We start from the raw sequence: 15004 nt of genomic DNA, 5'->3' as shown, positions 1-15004 counted from the left end.
AGGGAATAAACACGACACAGCGGCTCCTCCTCCACTCCGTACAAAATTTCAGATTGTCATTTTTATTCATTAAGCCTCACCACTCGGACAAACAATGCCGACCACCATTTGTAGGTGCATATGTTTTTCCATTATGATCTGACATGCTTCAATTTTGGTACCTCTGCACTCTTTATAACTGCAGCACACTGAGCTGAAATTTGTCACCTCAGCTGTATTTTTTGAATGACCAAATCTTTTTGCCACTTCTTTACACAGACTTTCAAAAATAATGATTGTGCTACAGTAAATAAGGGGAGTTGCAAAGTTTGAAAAATGTGGCACCATTTAAATAAATGCAATTCTTTAGTGAAATTGAAAAAAAGAACAACAACAAAACTGGTGCTATGAGGTTTCCACAGCAGTCATATATATGACCATGACAGTTGCAAAGAGACTTCATTTTGTTACCAGCACTGTTATCAGCTTTCCTCTCACTGCACACAGTAAGTGAATTGCCCGCCTTTGTGATCCGCTCCGCTTGGTGATAAAGTGCACATTATTCCCGCTGCAAACCTTTAGTGAATCTGGGCCACAATGTCCATATTGACGCACATTAACAAAGGCGCCTCTCTTCCATGTGTACATTTCTTCCAGTGGCAGTGAAAAGCAGGAGATACAGTTACCTCTAATGAGGAACAAACTTCACACCCCATTGGTTGTTCTGTCTACCTGGAATCCAGGCCACTGTAGCAAAACTCCACGAAATAACCTCAGTGGGAAATTCAGCGCTGAACAAGAGAAGTAAATGTGCCTGGAGAAGAAACGTGCGTGTCAGTCTGCCTTCTCAACAGCGTGACAGATGATCTGCTGCTGAATTCAGGGAATAATTGATAGTTGCATGACATGTTCCTTTGCCTGAAAGCACAACTAGTGTGTTAGGGAAGGGAAATGTGTTTTACAGAGGAACAAACTCAACAAAAAAAGATGAAAAAAGCTATGTGTAAGATTAAAAGACCTGCCTGACTCTCTGTACGTGCTGTTGTATTGAGTCTAAGGGCACATGCTGATGAACAGGCAAACTGATATACGTTGTGAAGTAAAGAAATGTTTTGGCTGATAAAAAGACTAGGGTGAAGCTTTCCACAGTTACTCCACATGTGCGAATGACAAATTGAAACATTCTAGCACCAGACTCTCTGTGATCATCAAACACTGCCCTGAGCTCAAAGGCTAGACTTGAGTTCTTTAGGAGCGTAATGAAACGTGGCAGCGACACTCTGGCCAACATAATAGGTTTTCATCCTTTTCTTTGTCATAGATAATTATGAGCGGAAAAAAGGCCTGGCCAAGATGGATCTTTTTTTCCTCCCAGTTCAAAGACTAACCTGTTTCCCCATTGTCTCGTTTCTACAAGCAGCAGCTCAGACAGTTGACAGGAGGACACAGATAAACGCCTGGACCACTCAGGCCCATTTAGAGTCACTCAGGCACATGACAGCTCCTGCAGAGAAGCAGATTGAAAGTGTGAACACTTTCTTGTTGGCGTATGTTAGCAAACAATTACCAAACAGCACATAAATGGGTTCCTGTACAGGTCCCCAAAAGTCTGGAAAGTATGTTTGAAAAGTGTGACCAAATGTGACTTTTGAAAGAGAAAATAATAAATATTTCCTCTTACAAAAGTTGAATTCACGAGCAATGAAACGCACCAATGCCCATCTCAATACACAGGGTGTTGCTGCCACTGTTTAGTTGGTCTGGTATGACCAGTAGATCAACATGCCAGTATGCTTCTACTGCATAAAGTGCTGGTCGGAACATATCTGACATCTGAACAATATGAATGCCTTCCAGAAGAGTAATGTGCGTCTGTTATTTCCATATGTAAACAATGTCGCATGAACAACACGAGCATACAGTAGCTAATGTTAGCAAACTTTAGATAGACCTGTGTTCTTCTTAAAGCATCACAAACAGAGTTAGACAGTTTGGGAAAGTAGCTCATTTGCTGAGACTGAGATGAGATGAATACCACTGTGCTTTAGCTGTGGAGCTAAAGCCAGAAGACAGTTAGCCTAGCTTACTGGTCCGGTGTTCTGACGCTACATATGCTGCCTTGTCGAAATATGCTCAAAAAGCGCAAATCGATAGTCTATCAAGTCATTCTGGCTATTGAAAAATGCTACCTTATGTGTTCCATTTTCCAATCCCATAAAGTTATAACTCTCACAGTATTATGACATATTCTGGTTTTTGATTATATTGTGACATCATTTCAGAGGTAGCGTATTCTGATATCTATCAAATAATGCTCCCACTATGTGTAGCCTACCATGTGTAGGGTAAGGAGATGGGGAGCATGTTGAAAAACTGTATTATGCCGTCTTTATTTAAGATGTAGCGTATTCTGATAATACTAACTAATAATGATTTTATTTTTTGATATTGTTGACGAACAGCCACTGTTGCCACGGCATGCCCAACAGCAAGGTTGCACAGATTTATGGACGCGGAAACCGCCCACGCTTGTGGATCATACGCATGCGCAGAACCGCTAAGTAGCACATCTCGATAGGTAGTATAAATCGATAGAACACCGGCTCTTACGTAAAAAAAATTAATAAATCGCCACTCAATTGCTAGCTGTTTTCCCCTGCTTCCACTCTTTATGATAAGCTAAGTCCCCCCCGGCTTTATCTCCATATTTCATGCATATACATGAGAGTGGTATCAATATTTTCATCTCACTCTTGCGAGAATGCAAAGTGTATTTCCCAACTTTTAGAACATTATATAAACTTTCATATATTTACTTTCTCTGGGAAAGACATTAATAGATAGCCACATTGACATGTTTGCTTATGCCCATGAAACCTCATTTAGCCTTTAATATTAGGTTGTATGCTGATCCTGCTGGGAGTACATTTGCACTCTCCTAGAGGACAAGAGTCTCAGTTGCATCATGCCTACCTATTAATCCTACTAAATGGAGAAACACTGCAGTGTTCAGATAACTGGCTGCAGAAAAGAGGCACACACCTCCTGCAGTGACCTAGGAGGCGAAGGAGAGCATGATGCTCTGTGTTTTAATTGGATATCATTAAATTGCTCAGTAGTAAAGTACCAGGGGATGATAACATTATAATAAGCATGAGAGGGGGCACAAGGGTTTGTGTGGCCCTGTTGATCAAATAGAAGTGTGAATTTTGGCTTATAGATGAGACAGGCCAGTGCTGCTGGGAAAGACAGCCAGGTACGAGCTGTAGAGAGGTCTGTCCCATTTTGAATGGAATACATTTTTCAGTTTCCAAGCTTTTCTCACACAGTCCACATTTCAGATTTCCGTGTGCCTGATTACTTGTTGATGGTAAACCATTAAGAGAGTGAGTCACAGGGCTGCTGGGGATGTTTTTTTCAAATGTGTGATAAAGGCTGATGCTGTAACGAGCAGGCTAACTATTCGTTATAAGAGAAGCAGCTAATGATAACCTTCGAGAGCCGATGTTTCATCCTAAAGGCTGTTTGAACTCCTTTTTTTAATTAGCATTTAGATGAAAAGTGTATTAAAGTGGTTTGGATATTGTGGCCTCTTGGTGGTCAACCCCAGCTGACATGGCCATTGAAGTAGACATGTTGTCGGTGGATGTGCATATTAGGACTGTAGCCTGAAGTAATTAGTAGTATTATTAACTGATGGTCATGCATTTTGAGTTTATTTTTTATTAGTGAAATCCACACTGAAAGACACAAAATATCATAATTCTGTAAAACATGAAAACTAACCTGCTAAGTTTTTCTTGTGCTGTTTTCCTATTCTGAACAAGTTATTATCTGTTGTTCTCTGCAGCCTTGGTGGTGAGATTTCTGACCAGACGCTTCATCTGGGAGTACGACCCGACACTCGGTAAGACAACAAGATATCTGTTTCTATCACTACTACTACTGCTGGTGTTTTTGCAGTTTGATAGAGCCAAACAGCCAGTTTTCCCATGCTTCTTTATGCTAAGTTATGTTAACTATCTGCTGGCTGTAGCTTAATATTTAGTTTGCAGATACGAGAGTAGTATCAACTATCATCTAACGCTTGCCAAGAAAATAAATTATTCCTTTACGGATTTATACCAAAAGGTAAAAGGACTAAAATATACATATACACATATGATTTAAATTAGTTTTGGTTATTTCAAAAACACAACATGATGCAACCAGGTTTAATGCAGAAGACTCATCACTGCATAACATAGAAATGACACATGACATTTTATACACCGATGAGCCAATTCTCTACACTGTATTACATGGCACAAACACATCATATCTCCGCAGTAAGGTGCTTTTCATTTCATGTACACAACAGGTCAGAACCTCTAGATTGCCTGCATGGTGCTCTCTTCGATACGTCTGCTTTTAGTGATATGAGGTGCAGAGGCTCAGCAGAGCATAATCACCGGAATAAACAGACCACACTTGGGCGCACATTCTCTCTCTTTTTTTAATAAATCACCTCTTCATGTAACATGACGACCGCAATCTCATAGGTGTTATGCCCTCTGCTTCACATCACAACATACTGCTGGGAGATTGTTGAGATAATTTTAGCTGCTAGGGCAACGATACAGGAACACTTATTTTCGAGGTATTAAATGACAGAACACAGACACCTTTTACTAACATGTTATTAGTAATAGACATTCATTTCCTTTCTGCACAAAATAGCACAACAATAATAGCTTTTTTGTAATGTAGTGTATTGTTTACTGTGTAGTAAACATGGTTTGTACATGGTTTAGCGCACGCACACACACATACACACACATAAAAAGCTGAATAGAGCGATAACTGCCTCCCTGGTTACCACCAGCAAGAGTTGGCGTCACAACCAAGAAAGCACAGCTTGAGATGCATAATGGGAATAACAGTACTGTTGGAGGGTGTCTGTGACAAATCAGACTGCCCGGCTGAAATTACACATGAAGTGGTCGACACGTTATTAAAACTCTATTATAAGCACATCACACAAGTGGGGGTGGGGGGTGGGGGTGCGTGCAGAGTGCTGGTCTTAAAAACACAGGACTGTGGGCTGCACTAGCTCAATATACCTTCCAGTGTCTACAGCTCACCATTAATCTCCATTTATTATCTACCTATTAATTTGGATCAGGCTCGTAACAAGCTCAGATGTTCTTTTCTACAATGAGGAATTGCTGGTGTTCCCAGGCCTGCTGGGATATGTAGTCCTTTCAGTGCAGGGCTAGGCAAACACTTGCCTTGGAAGGTTTGGTTTTTGTAGAATTTCATTCCAACCCAAAAGCCATGCCAGATTTAGCTGATCATTTCATGTTTATCTATTCTCTGCACATGATTGCTCCAGCATGCTCCAGCTCTGCCCTATTAGAAGTACACTTCTAACGGCATCAGCTGGTAAACGTGCAGTTCCCCCTGGACTGCTGAGCCCCTTATCAGAAAGATGTGAAGAACATGGACACTACTCTGCTTTCTGGAAAACATTAAGAGAGAAAACATTCATAGTTTTAAATGTAATACACAAGTCTGAAAAATGGGGAACAGGGAGCAAGGGCAAATAGTAAGACATGTCTCTGCTGTGAGAACTTCAGGACAAACTGTTGCTATGTCCTTGAACAAGACCATTAAAAATACTCTGGATGAGAGCATCACATTAAACCTCAACGCAAAAAGGCTGAAATGACAAAGAAACTAGAATGCACATTTTGAATCCAACAATAAAAGCAAGTCAGGTTTTTAATATTGTTAGACATCTATTAATTGACAGATAGAATAGAAGCCACCTGGCAGGGTTTGTATTGATAGTGGGAGGCAGGCTGGATCAGCTTTGTGTAAGCACTGTCCAAAAAGTATCTGACAGTACAAATTCCACAAAATGTTGCAATGTATCAGTTGCAACTTTCTTGTCTTCTCAGGTATGTGTCGGTAGCAGAATTATACTTTAATTAAAAAAATATACTAAGCCTTTAAGTTATGTGGAGTGCTTCATTGACAGGTGTCTCAGAAACCACATTTACCTTTTGAGGCTCCAGTGACCGCCAAGGGGAGAGTTAGTCCAAATCTGAACAAATCCATCCCTTAAACATTCTTTCAGACTGACGCTACGTAAAGACGGAACACAATGTAGCAAAATACGTGATTCAACTAGTTTGTTAGTTTTGTCATTTCTATCTATTAGGCGTGTACCATCAAACTGTGGCATCCTTTGTTCCTGCATCCTAATAAATAAAGCATATAGACATGAAAATGTGGTTAAGTAATGGTTACACTTGTTCTAAATCATCTGCTGGCTTTGGCACATGTTTTAGGCTGGTACTTGCAGATGTTGCAAGTGTGCACACACTCCCCAGATATTATAAGATGACCAGCTGGATCTCATGTGCTGTAGCACCATGGGAAACAGTAGCTGTTGAGAATGCAGATGGACACTATATTACAAAAGTCAATTCTGTCCCTGCACACCATCCACTTACAGAATCTAATATCCTTTTGCACACAGAAATGAACTCTGAGCTACTTCGACTGTGTGGTGTCACAAGAGCAACTTTGTATTGGATCAGACACAGAGCGGGTTTCTGGCGTGAACATTTTGGAAATAAAGTAGGCTACTGTACAGCATGTGTAAGAGCAAAACATTTTTATCTGGTTATTGGAGCAGTTTAGGGCATTGATGAGCTTTATCAACAATCTGGATTCTGTTCCCAGTTTTGACACTTGATGTGAGGCGTGTCACTTTTTCTTTCTACCTTCTGTCAAAACAGCCGTCAGGCAGTTTGAATTATGAGGGATGAATTGCTTGCTGCCAGGAAAATTACTGCTTTTGTTTCTCTCCAAGACCTTTAGATGGGAAGCTGGGGCTGGTTAAATCATCCCAGCCCTGCCCCCTCGTCAGTGCATTTAGCAACAAATACACGGGGCGGTGGACGTGGACAGACTGGGTGCTGTTTGCAGCTGACAGAGTGATGACTCCTGAAATAGGCTGTCCCATGGGTCTCTGTGTGAGACTCCGGTTCTCCTCCTCACAGATGCTCCTCACGCCTCCAGCCAAACAGCTATAAATCGCCACTCAACTTCCGCCTCTGGCTCTCTGTGACATTTCATTTACGTCACAGGATACAGTTTATCCCCCGGAGAGGTGAGCGCACCTGGGACACGGCGGGGTGGACGTGCAGAGACTAGAGCAACATCCGAATCTGTTATTTTAAACTCTTTACAGAGAACATCTGAGTATCATTTCTAGTGTCGTGTCATTGTTTGTGGAAGCAGAGACTGTTTGGGGGCCAGATTCATTCATGTGCCGGAGTCAGACAGTACAGTTACCCCGGACTCACACAGGCGGCGTGTGCGCTGCGTTACGGCTGCGCCATTTTGACCCGTCCTCAGCCCAGTCTTAACTCACACTGGAAGCTTTCAGCAGCGGAGCGTTTAGTCTGCCCCACCTTGTTGACTTGGTGTTTATTTGTCATTTTGTGTGCTTCTTGTATCGATCCCCTGCAGGGCTGAATTTCCCACATTGAGCATTTCAGAATAAGAACGTTTTGCCTGCCTGATTTTGCTGAATTGTTTAGATTTAGTTAATTTGGCAAGTTGTCCTTGATCTTTGTGCTTCTGCCATAGAAGGCTACATAGTTAAATTATTTCTTTGTTGGTCTGTTTTAACTGTGTTTATTGTTGATATGTAATCGGGAAACTGTACAAGCTTATTTTGTTTGTTTTTTTTAAATCGACTGGATTCTCTTTGCCCTTTCTGTGCCTGACTTCCTGCCCGACTCATCTGCTCGCTGCTGCTTGACGCGTCTTCCGTCAAAAATAGACCGGCTGCCGCTTCTGGGACGCGCTGCGGCGCTTCAGGTGTGAGCACAAGCATCGACTACAATGGCAGCGAATTGTTCCGGCAGCCGTGGCACAGCCATAAACGGCAAAGACAATCCGGTCGATTTTCAAAATAAAAAATACCTTGTGCCGACTTCCGATCGTATAGCAACAATAAATACAGTTAAAACAGACCAAAAAAGAAACAATTTCACTATGTAGCCTTCTTAACCACAGTAGAAGCACAAAAATCAAGGACAACTTACTAAATCAACTAAATTTAAACAATTCAGCAAAATCAGGGAGGCAAAATGTTCTTATTCATAAATGCTCCTAGTGGGAAATTCAGCCCTGCAGGGAACTCAGGGAAAACGGTTCACAGAGCGCTGTGATCAGTTGTAGAAGCACACAAAATGACAAATAAAGTCAACAATGTGGGGCAGGCTAAACGCTCCGCTGCTGAAACGCTTCTAGTGTGACTTGTGGTAGGGCTGAGGACGGGTCAAAACGTGGCGCAGTGTCAGTGGATTCCGGTGTAAGGCTGTTATGGTTGACAGGTAGACAACTTTCATTGCCTGTAAATGTTTTGCATTTTGATTTAAATACTTTTTACTTTTTCTTGGTAATTTCTTATTTCTGCAACTGGCATGAAAAACAATATATTTTAAAACAGGAAAAAGTTCCAAGTAGGCCTAATGGGAAGAACAAGATGTAGCAATTCTCAAGAGAAGGACATCCGATGTTTATTTTAATATTGATTTCTTGACTTGAGCTTTCAAATGTTTTCCCTTCACAAAAGAACTATGCATCAATAAATTGTAGAGTAGACAGGACATGAGTCACAAGTTGAAAGCAATTGTAAGACTAGATTCACAAAGTCAAAAAGCTTTAAAGTGCTGGCTTAAGCCCTCTGGTTGAGATGATCTCTTCCTTTTTAAGGAGGATTTAAGGGCCTTCAGTGCTCTCTGCAAGGTGTTTACACAGATGGGCTTTTTACAAGGGGGCAATTCAAGGAGATAATTCCTGTGCTGTCCAAGATGGAATGAAAGGTCACGGTCATAGTTCACACCTGGGTTCCTGTGCCAGGAATAAGAAGGTCTTTTCAGACAAGCTTTAGGTGAAGCTCAGGGTGTTTGAGGTCATTGCTGGGGTCATCACCATCACCCAGAAACCAGGAAGGTCCAACAACCTGCTGAAAGTAAAGTGTCTGAGCGAGGCACAAGCCAACACGATAACTTATTTTAACTCCAATGGAAGCTCCTCACCTCGGGCACGAAAATGTTTTACCAGTGACTCCAGAAAAACATGGACATGAGTCCATAGAAAGACTAGAAAATGGCATCATGGTAACTAATCAATGCCTGTTATCTGTCCTTTATTGAATATAAACTTAAACAAATGGGGCGCTGCATTCTTTCAAGCAGAGCAGTGAAGTCAAGCTTATATATATATATATATGTGTGTGTGTGTGTACATCTATCTCTGTATCTGTACCACAGTGTGTTATGTGGGGACATATGTCCTTCCAGCAGCATCCTTGTAGCTACTCTAATTCTTTGAGAGCAGAGAGAGCAGAATAAAAGCCAAGCATCCATATTATGGCTAACACAATTGTTTTGACAATCCAGCATCAGCTTTAATGGCCAGGTATGTGTACACAATTTTACTCCGATCTTACATTGCTCTCGATATACATTTGCAGAACAAGCATAAAAAAATAGCTTAACAAACAAACAGACACAGACTGCAGTGTACAGTACAGTCATACACACACCAAAAACAAAAACATTTGTTTTTTCAACTCATTTCAACACATGTTCACTCAGTTTAAAAAGTAAAGAAGCTGGAGTGAAGCAGGAAGATGCCGATCAGCAGCACTTTGCAGACGTGCACTCAAACACAGTTACAATGCTTACCATTATTTGCAACACTATAGAAGATTAGATAAGAAGCAAAAGTCGGGTATGTCGAAGTCTTGCACACAGTAGCCTAATCATCAGCTGTATGTGTGATCCCCTGAATCATTCACAAAGAAACAGCAGGCGGAATTAGATTTACAGCGTGTGAATGACACAATTCAAAAGTCTTCATCCTGCTATCTAATTTAGTAACTCAAACCTCTCCCATGTTAGGAGTCAGGTGTCGCCCTTTTCAAATGATGATTCACATCAGATTGAATTTCTACAAAACTGGATTAACTCTTTTTTGTGTGTTTGACAGAATCAACATATCGTCATCAAGCCAACATTGACGATGAAGTTGTCACCATGGAGATTCTGGACACAGCAGGGCAGGTGAGACAAATTATCCCTGTGTCCCTAATCCAATCAATAATCCTGCGTGAAACATGTCACGGATGTAAATTATAATTAACTTCAGTACAGTTAAAGGGGTACTTTCATTTTCTTTGAGGATCTCAGAAAAACTGTCATTGTTGCTCATCAGGCTGGAAAACGTTACAAAACCATCTCTAAAGAGATTGGATTGTTTTGTGGATGGATGTGACCACAAGAGATCTTTTTGGTTTAAATGAAAAGCCTTATGTTTGGCAAAAGGAAAACACTGCATTCAAGTACAAGAACTTTATTCCATCTGTGGAACATGGTGGTGATATTATCATGATCTGGGCCTGTTTTCTCAAATATACTAGCGAATTCTAAAGGAAGATGTCAGCACATCTGTCCATGAACTGAATCTCAAGAGAACGTGGGTCATGCAGCAAGACAACGACCCTAAGCATACAAGTTTTTCTACCAAAGAATGGTCAAAGAAGAATAAAGTGAATGTTTTGGAATGGCCAAGGCAAAGTCCTGTCCTTAAAGAGGTGGGATATGCTTTTTAGCCTTTTCCCCTCTCCTTTATTGTTTTATATCTTTTTTGTGCATGTAACAGGTTTGCAAAGTGAAAAAGCCCAAAGTCCAGCCCAAAGGGAGTTCCCATCTCCCACAGAAAACTCTACTCTGAACTGCCTTTAAAGAGCTCGTCCAGCCGCTTCCGTTTCATCCCTGTGATGACACATGGATGAAAACAAATTGCATCTCATATAACGCTCGCCAAGCGGCTAGTCCGACACGCCCTCAAAATCACCGGTGGAAAAACACTGAGCTGCAGCACACACCTCTCCTCTCCCTTCCAAACACTAGCTACCCTCCAAGCAGTCAATGGGCATAAAGTTGTTACTGTGATGTAGAGACAGAGCTCAGTTAAAACTTTATGGATGAAAGATACTTTTGTTACAGATTAATAACTCACCACTCTGTAACTCTTGCTCCAGTCCATGTTGCTAAGCTGGTAAGGGGAACATATACTGCTGAACCAAAGCTGTGTTTACCGGCTTCTCACTGACCCACTCTTCTCTGCTTCTGATTGGCTAGTAGTCCTTAACTAGAAACTGTGTAAATCTGTTCTGAAACCATGTAAATCTGTTCTGGTACAACCGCTAAATAAGATTTTGAACCTGAACATGAGCATAATATGACCTCTTTTAGGACTGAAGCGAGCAGTTCATGTGAGGAAACCCTCCAACATACAAGAGTTGAAGTTGTTCAGGAAAGAGGAATGGGCTAATATTCCTCCAAGTAAATGTGCAGGACTGATACAACAGTTTTAGGTCATATTGTGCAGAAATATAGAAATTCTAAAGGGTTCACTAAGTTTCATGTATAATCACATATATTTACTCATATGCCCAACATAATTAATATAATTATGTAGTATTGAATTACGTACTACATTTTAAAACCTGCCAGTTACTTATATATTATACAGATTGAGGTAAATTCTTGATTTAATGATAGTGAGTCGTTCTGCATAATCAGGACCTAAGTTGAGAAAATCAAATTTTGAAAACTAAAAGAAGTTTATGGAGCACTTCAATGCTTCTGATATGAATATTTATGTTCTCTGATTTCAAATTGGCCACATATTATTAATAATGATGTAGAGACAAGATGAAAAGAAGGCATCTTATACTGTAATGATTTGGGGCCTATTACTGTGGGATCGCTATCACAAACTTTTTATTGGCATTAATGAGCTGACAAAGTACACGGAGTACAAGCACAGTATTTTTAACAGCACTCTTAAACATTTATTTTTCTTTAAAAAAGTAAGTTGGTTACACTTGTTTGGAATGCAAATCAGCTTGAATGCTTGGGTATCACCTTGCCCTTACTGCCTTTTCTTGGAGATATTTGACACTTGTTTTGGAAAGACACTTGTTTCAGGAATTGTAAGAGTGGCTGTGAGACTGAATGGCACTTTAAGATGGTAATTTCCTGCAGACTGACAGAAACATTGCATCCTGGCCATGAGGGAGAGCTTGCGCAAGTCCTCTGGCTGAAGATAAATATGCTGCAGTGCTGCGTAGGTGTTCTGCTGGCAGCTGATTTCCCCTGCGACACTTCAGCCAAGTCATCCCTCTCTTATTACATTGTAGTCTATTTTCTGCTGGCATCAGGATGAGGTCTGAATGTTTCCAGACACGGGCTGCATTGGATGTCAGGCCTCTGAGTTGAAAAGTCGGTCTGGTATACAAACGTCAAAGTTTTTTGCCTGTCCTCTGGAGGGATGCACTATTTTTTAAGCTTCTTCTATCAATAACTGTGAGAGGAGTATCCGTGTGCCTCCCTCCAGTCAGGTTACGGTTCTTAGTCTGCCACATGACCAGTTAACTCCTTTTATAATAACCAGACCGACTGTTTCTGCTTCAACATGATCAAATTAGGAGCGCATGCCTGAATGTTCATGTTCCTTGGATGGCTGCAGAATTCCATATTTTTGTATGTAGGTGTGGCAGAGAGCAGAGAAAGAGTCAGGAGTTGAACACAAATGCTTCTCCATAAAGAAATGATGTGTTACATACGTAAATATGGCTGAAAGCTGCCAAGGCTGATTTTTGTTCAATTGCAAAAAAAGCATAGAAAGATGGAGTGTGTGGGGACTGATGTCACCTATGCAAGAACATGTTAAAAATACCCTTTTTTTGGCTTGACAGGTGAATGTCAAAGTTAGTTGCCATGTTATATGTCTTTTATATTGTTTATTTATACTATGACTAAAACTTGTTGCTTTTACAGAGAAAGTCAATGGTCCCAGTCAATAAATAGTTCAGCACATAACCCCACCTGTGATGTTTTACACTTTGGATATAACAAATAAGAGAGTTTAATTTTATTTATTTTGGACAAAGCCAGACTTGCTGTATCCCTGTTTCCTAAGCTAACTGGCTGACAAACTATGCCTGTAAAAAGAAGAATTACAATTAAGATCAACAGCAATTTTTCTTTGTCTTCATCTCAGGAGGACGTCCAGCAGAAGGAGGGTCACATGCGTTGGGGTGACGGATTCGTCATTGTGTACGACATCACAGACCGGGGAAGCTTTGAGGAGGTAGCGCCGCTCCGAAGTCTCCTAGAGGATGTGAAGAAGCCGAAAAACGTCCCCCTGGTGCTTGTGGGCAACAAGTCCGATCTGGACCACGTCCGGCAGGTGGGCACAGAGGAAGGCGAGCGGCTTGCAGCTGAAATGGCATGTGCCTTCTACGAATGTTCAGCATGTGCCAATGAGGATGGCGCCGTGGCCGAGGCTTTCCATGAGCTGTGTCGCGAGGTGAGGCGCCGCAAGGCCGTGCAGGGCAAGGCCAGACGCCGCAGCTCCACCACACACGTCAAACAGGCCATCAACAAGATGCTGACCAAGATCAGCAGCTAGGGAAGCGCCAGACTACCGTCTGATGACACAAGAAATACGTTTTTCTCATGTAAATGTTTCAAGCAATTTTTGGCTCAGAAATGGACAAAATGTGACTGATTTATGTGGAATGTTCTTTACTTATGCCCTGATCATATTCCATCAAAAAAGGTCCCAAGTGCAATCGCTCTTCCCTCTGATAGAGGTAAATCATAACATCAAACTGATTTGGATCAAAATAATCCTGCATACTGGTGAGATATGAGATGATTCTTGATGAATCATTGATATGGAGAGGTCCTCAACCTTTTTTTCTTTCACCCTCGCATACTTTTGTCTTTAAATCAATAAGTTAGCCAAATGTCTGCATGCAAGCTGTTATTTAGCATGCGAAGAATCCAAGCATTTATTGACGTCGAACAAGAAGATTCGTAGTTCCCTCTCTGTATCTTGTCTGTAGGGGGATATTGTGATGTGCTTTCGCCCACATGTTTGTAACTGTTAGCGGTGATCAAACAAAAATACGATGAGAGAACTATTAGATTAAAGTAGATCCACTGTTCATACCCCATGTCAACCCTAGAAAAAAATACCCGGAGTTGTCAATGTCTGTCCTTCAACCAAACCTTTAAAAAAGTCTACAATGTTCTGTTGACATGAAATGTTCTGCAGTGGTTCCCTGCGTTCCCCCCATGGCTCATGAGAGAGCATTTCTGCTGTTTTCTCTATACCTACGAAAGGAAGCAGTTGGCGTCCATCCCAACATGTCACATTCAGAGATGTTCTTCTTGACTGTAATTTTAATACTGTAAACAGTATGTATGATATGGTATATTGCCTTAAGCACTGCTGTGTCTTAGGTGTTCATAGAACACAAAGGCATCTACAGTAGAAGATACTGTAATTGTTAAAATGAAATGTTTTTTTTTCTTTATGTATGTGACCTCCATGATCAAAACAACCAGCTGTGCACTTCTAATTAAAATCTGAGATATATCCCACCAGTTTGTCTCTTGATGAGTCCATATATTTGCCTCAGTGTAAGCGACATCCCTTGGTGCAGGATGTTCCACAGATACACTTAGCGATATCTAATAATATCAATTGTGATCGACATGGATGCCCTCAGTCAGTCCTTGAAATGTCACATTTACATAGAGACCGTATTCAGACACGCAGAACAGTGACTGTTTAACATCTAATTTATATCCAAGTCCTGCAAAGCATAGGGTTCATCTGGCTTTCTAGAGACAGCGGACAGCACAGGCTAAGAGCTGACATTAGTGAAAAGTGTTACGACATAATTTGGGATCGCTCAATCATTTGCTGATGTTTTAATAGATAAATAGAATTTGATGTCTGCCTAATCTTTATTTTTGCCTAATCAAATGAAACAACCCAATGAATGGAAATCATTCTTTAGCTGACCTGTCCACTATACTGCATACATGACAGTTCAGGAATTATGAAACCACAGGCCCCTCGGCACACAGAC

The 15004-nt window shown here is 41.1% G+C and overlaps 1 protein-coding gene across 1 annotated transcript; it reads left to right on the top strand.

Moving 5' to 3' along the window:
* Positions 1-3829: 3829 nt before the first annotated feature.
* rerg (RAS-like, estrogen-regulated, growth inhibitor) lies at positions 3830-14513 on the top strand (the record flags this gene model as incomplete). Its single annotated transcript, XM_038738922.1, is given in 3 exon segments — positions 3830-3886; positions 10039-10112; positions 13120-14513. Coding segments are annotated over 3 exon segments (542 nt in total), but the record flags the coding sequence as incomplete, so codon positions are not given.
* Positions 14514-15004: the final 491 nt, after the last annotated feature.

The sequence above is a fragment of the Micropterus salmoides genome, unplaced genomic scaffold, assembly GCF_014851395.1.
Source record: "Micropterus salmoides isolate LMB-PRFRI ecotype aquatic unplaced genomic scaffold, ASM1485139v1 Ms_hic_scaffold_23, whole genome shotgun sequence".
NCBI lineage: Eukaryota > Metazoa > Chordata > Actinopteri > Centrarchiformes > Centrarchidae > Micropterus > Micropterus salmoides.
The sequence above is the reverse complement of the archived record's forward strand: the minus strand, read 5'-3'. Positions and strand labels throughout refer to the sequence as shown.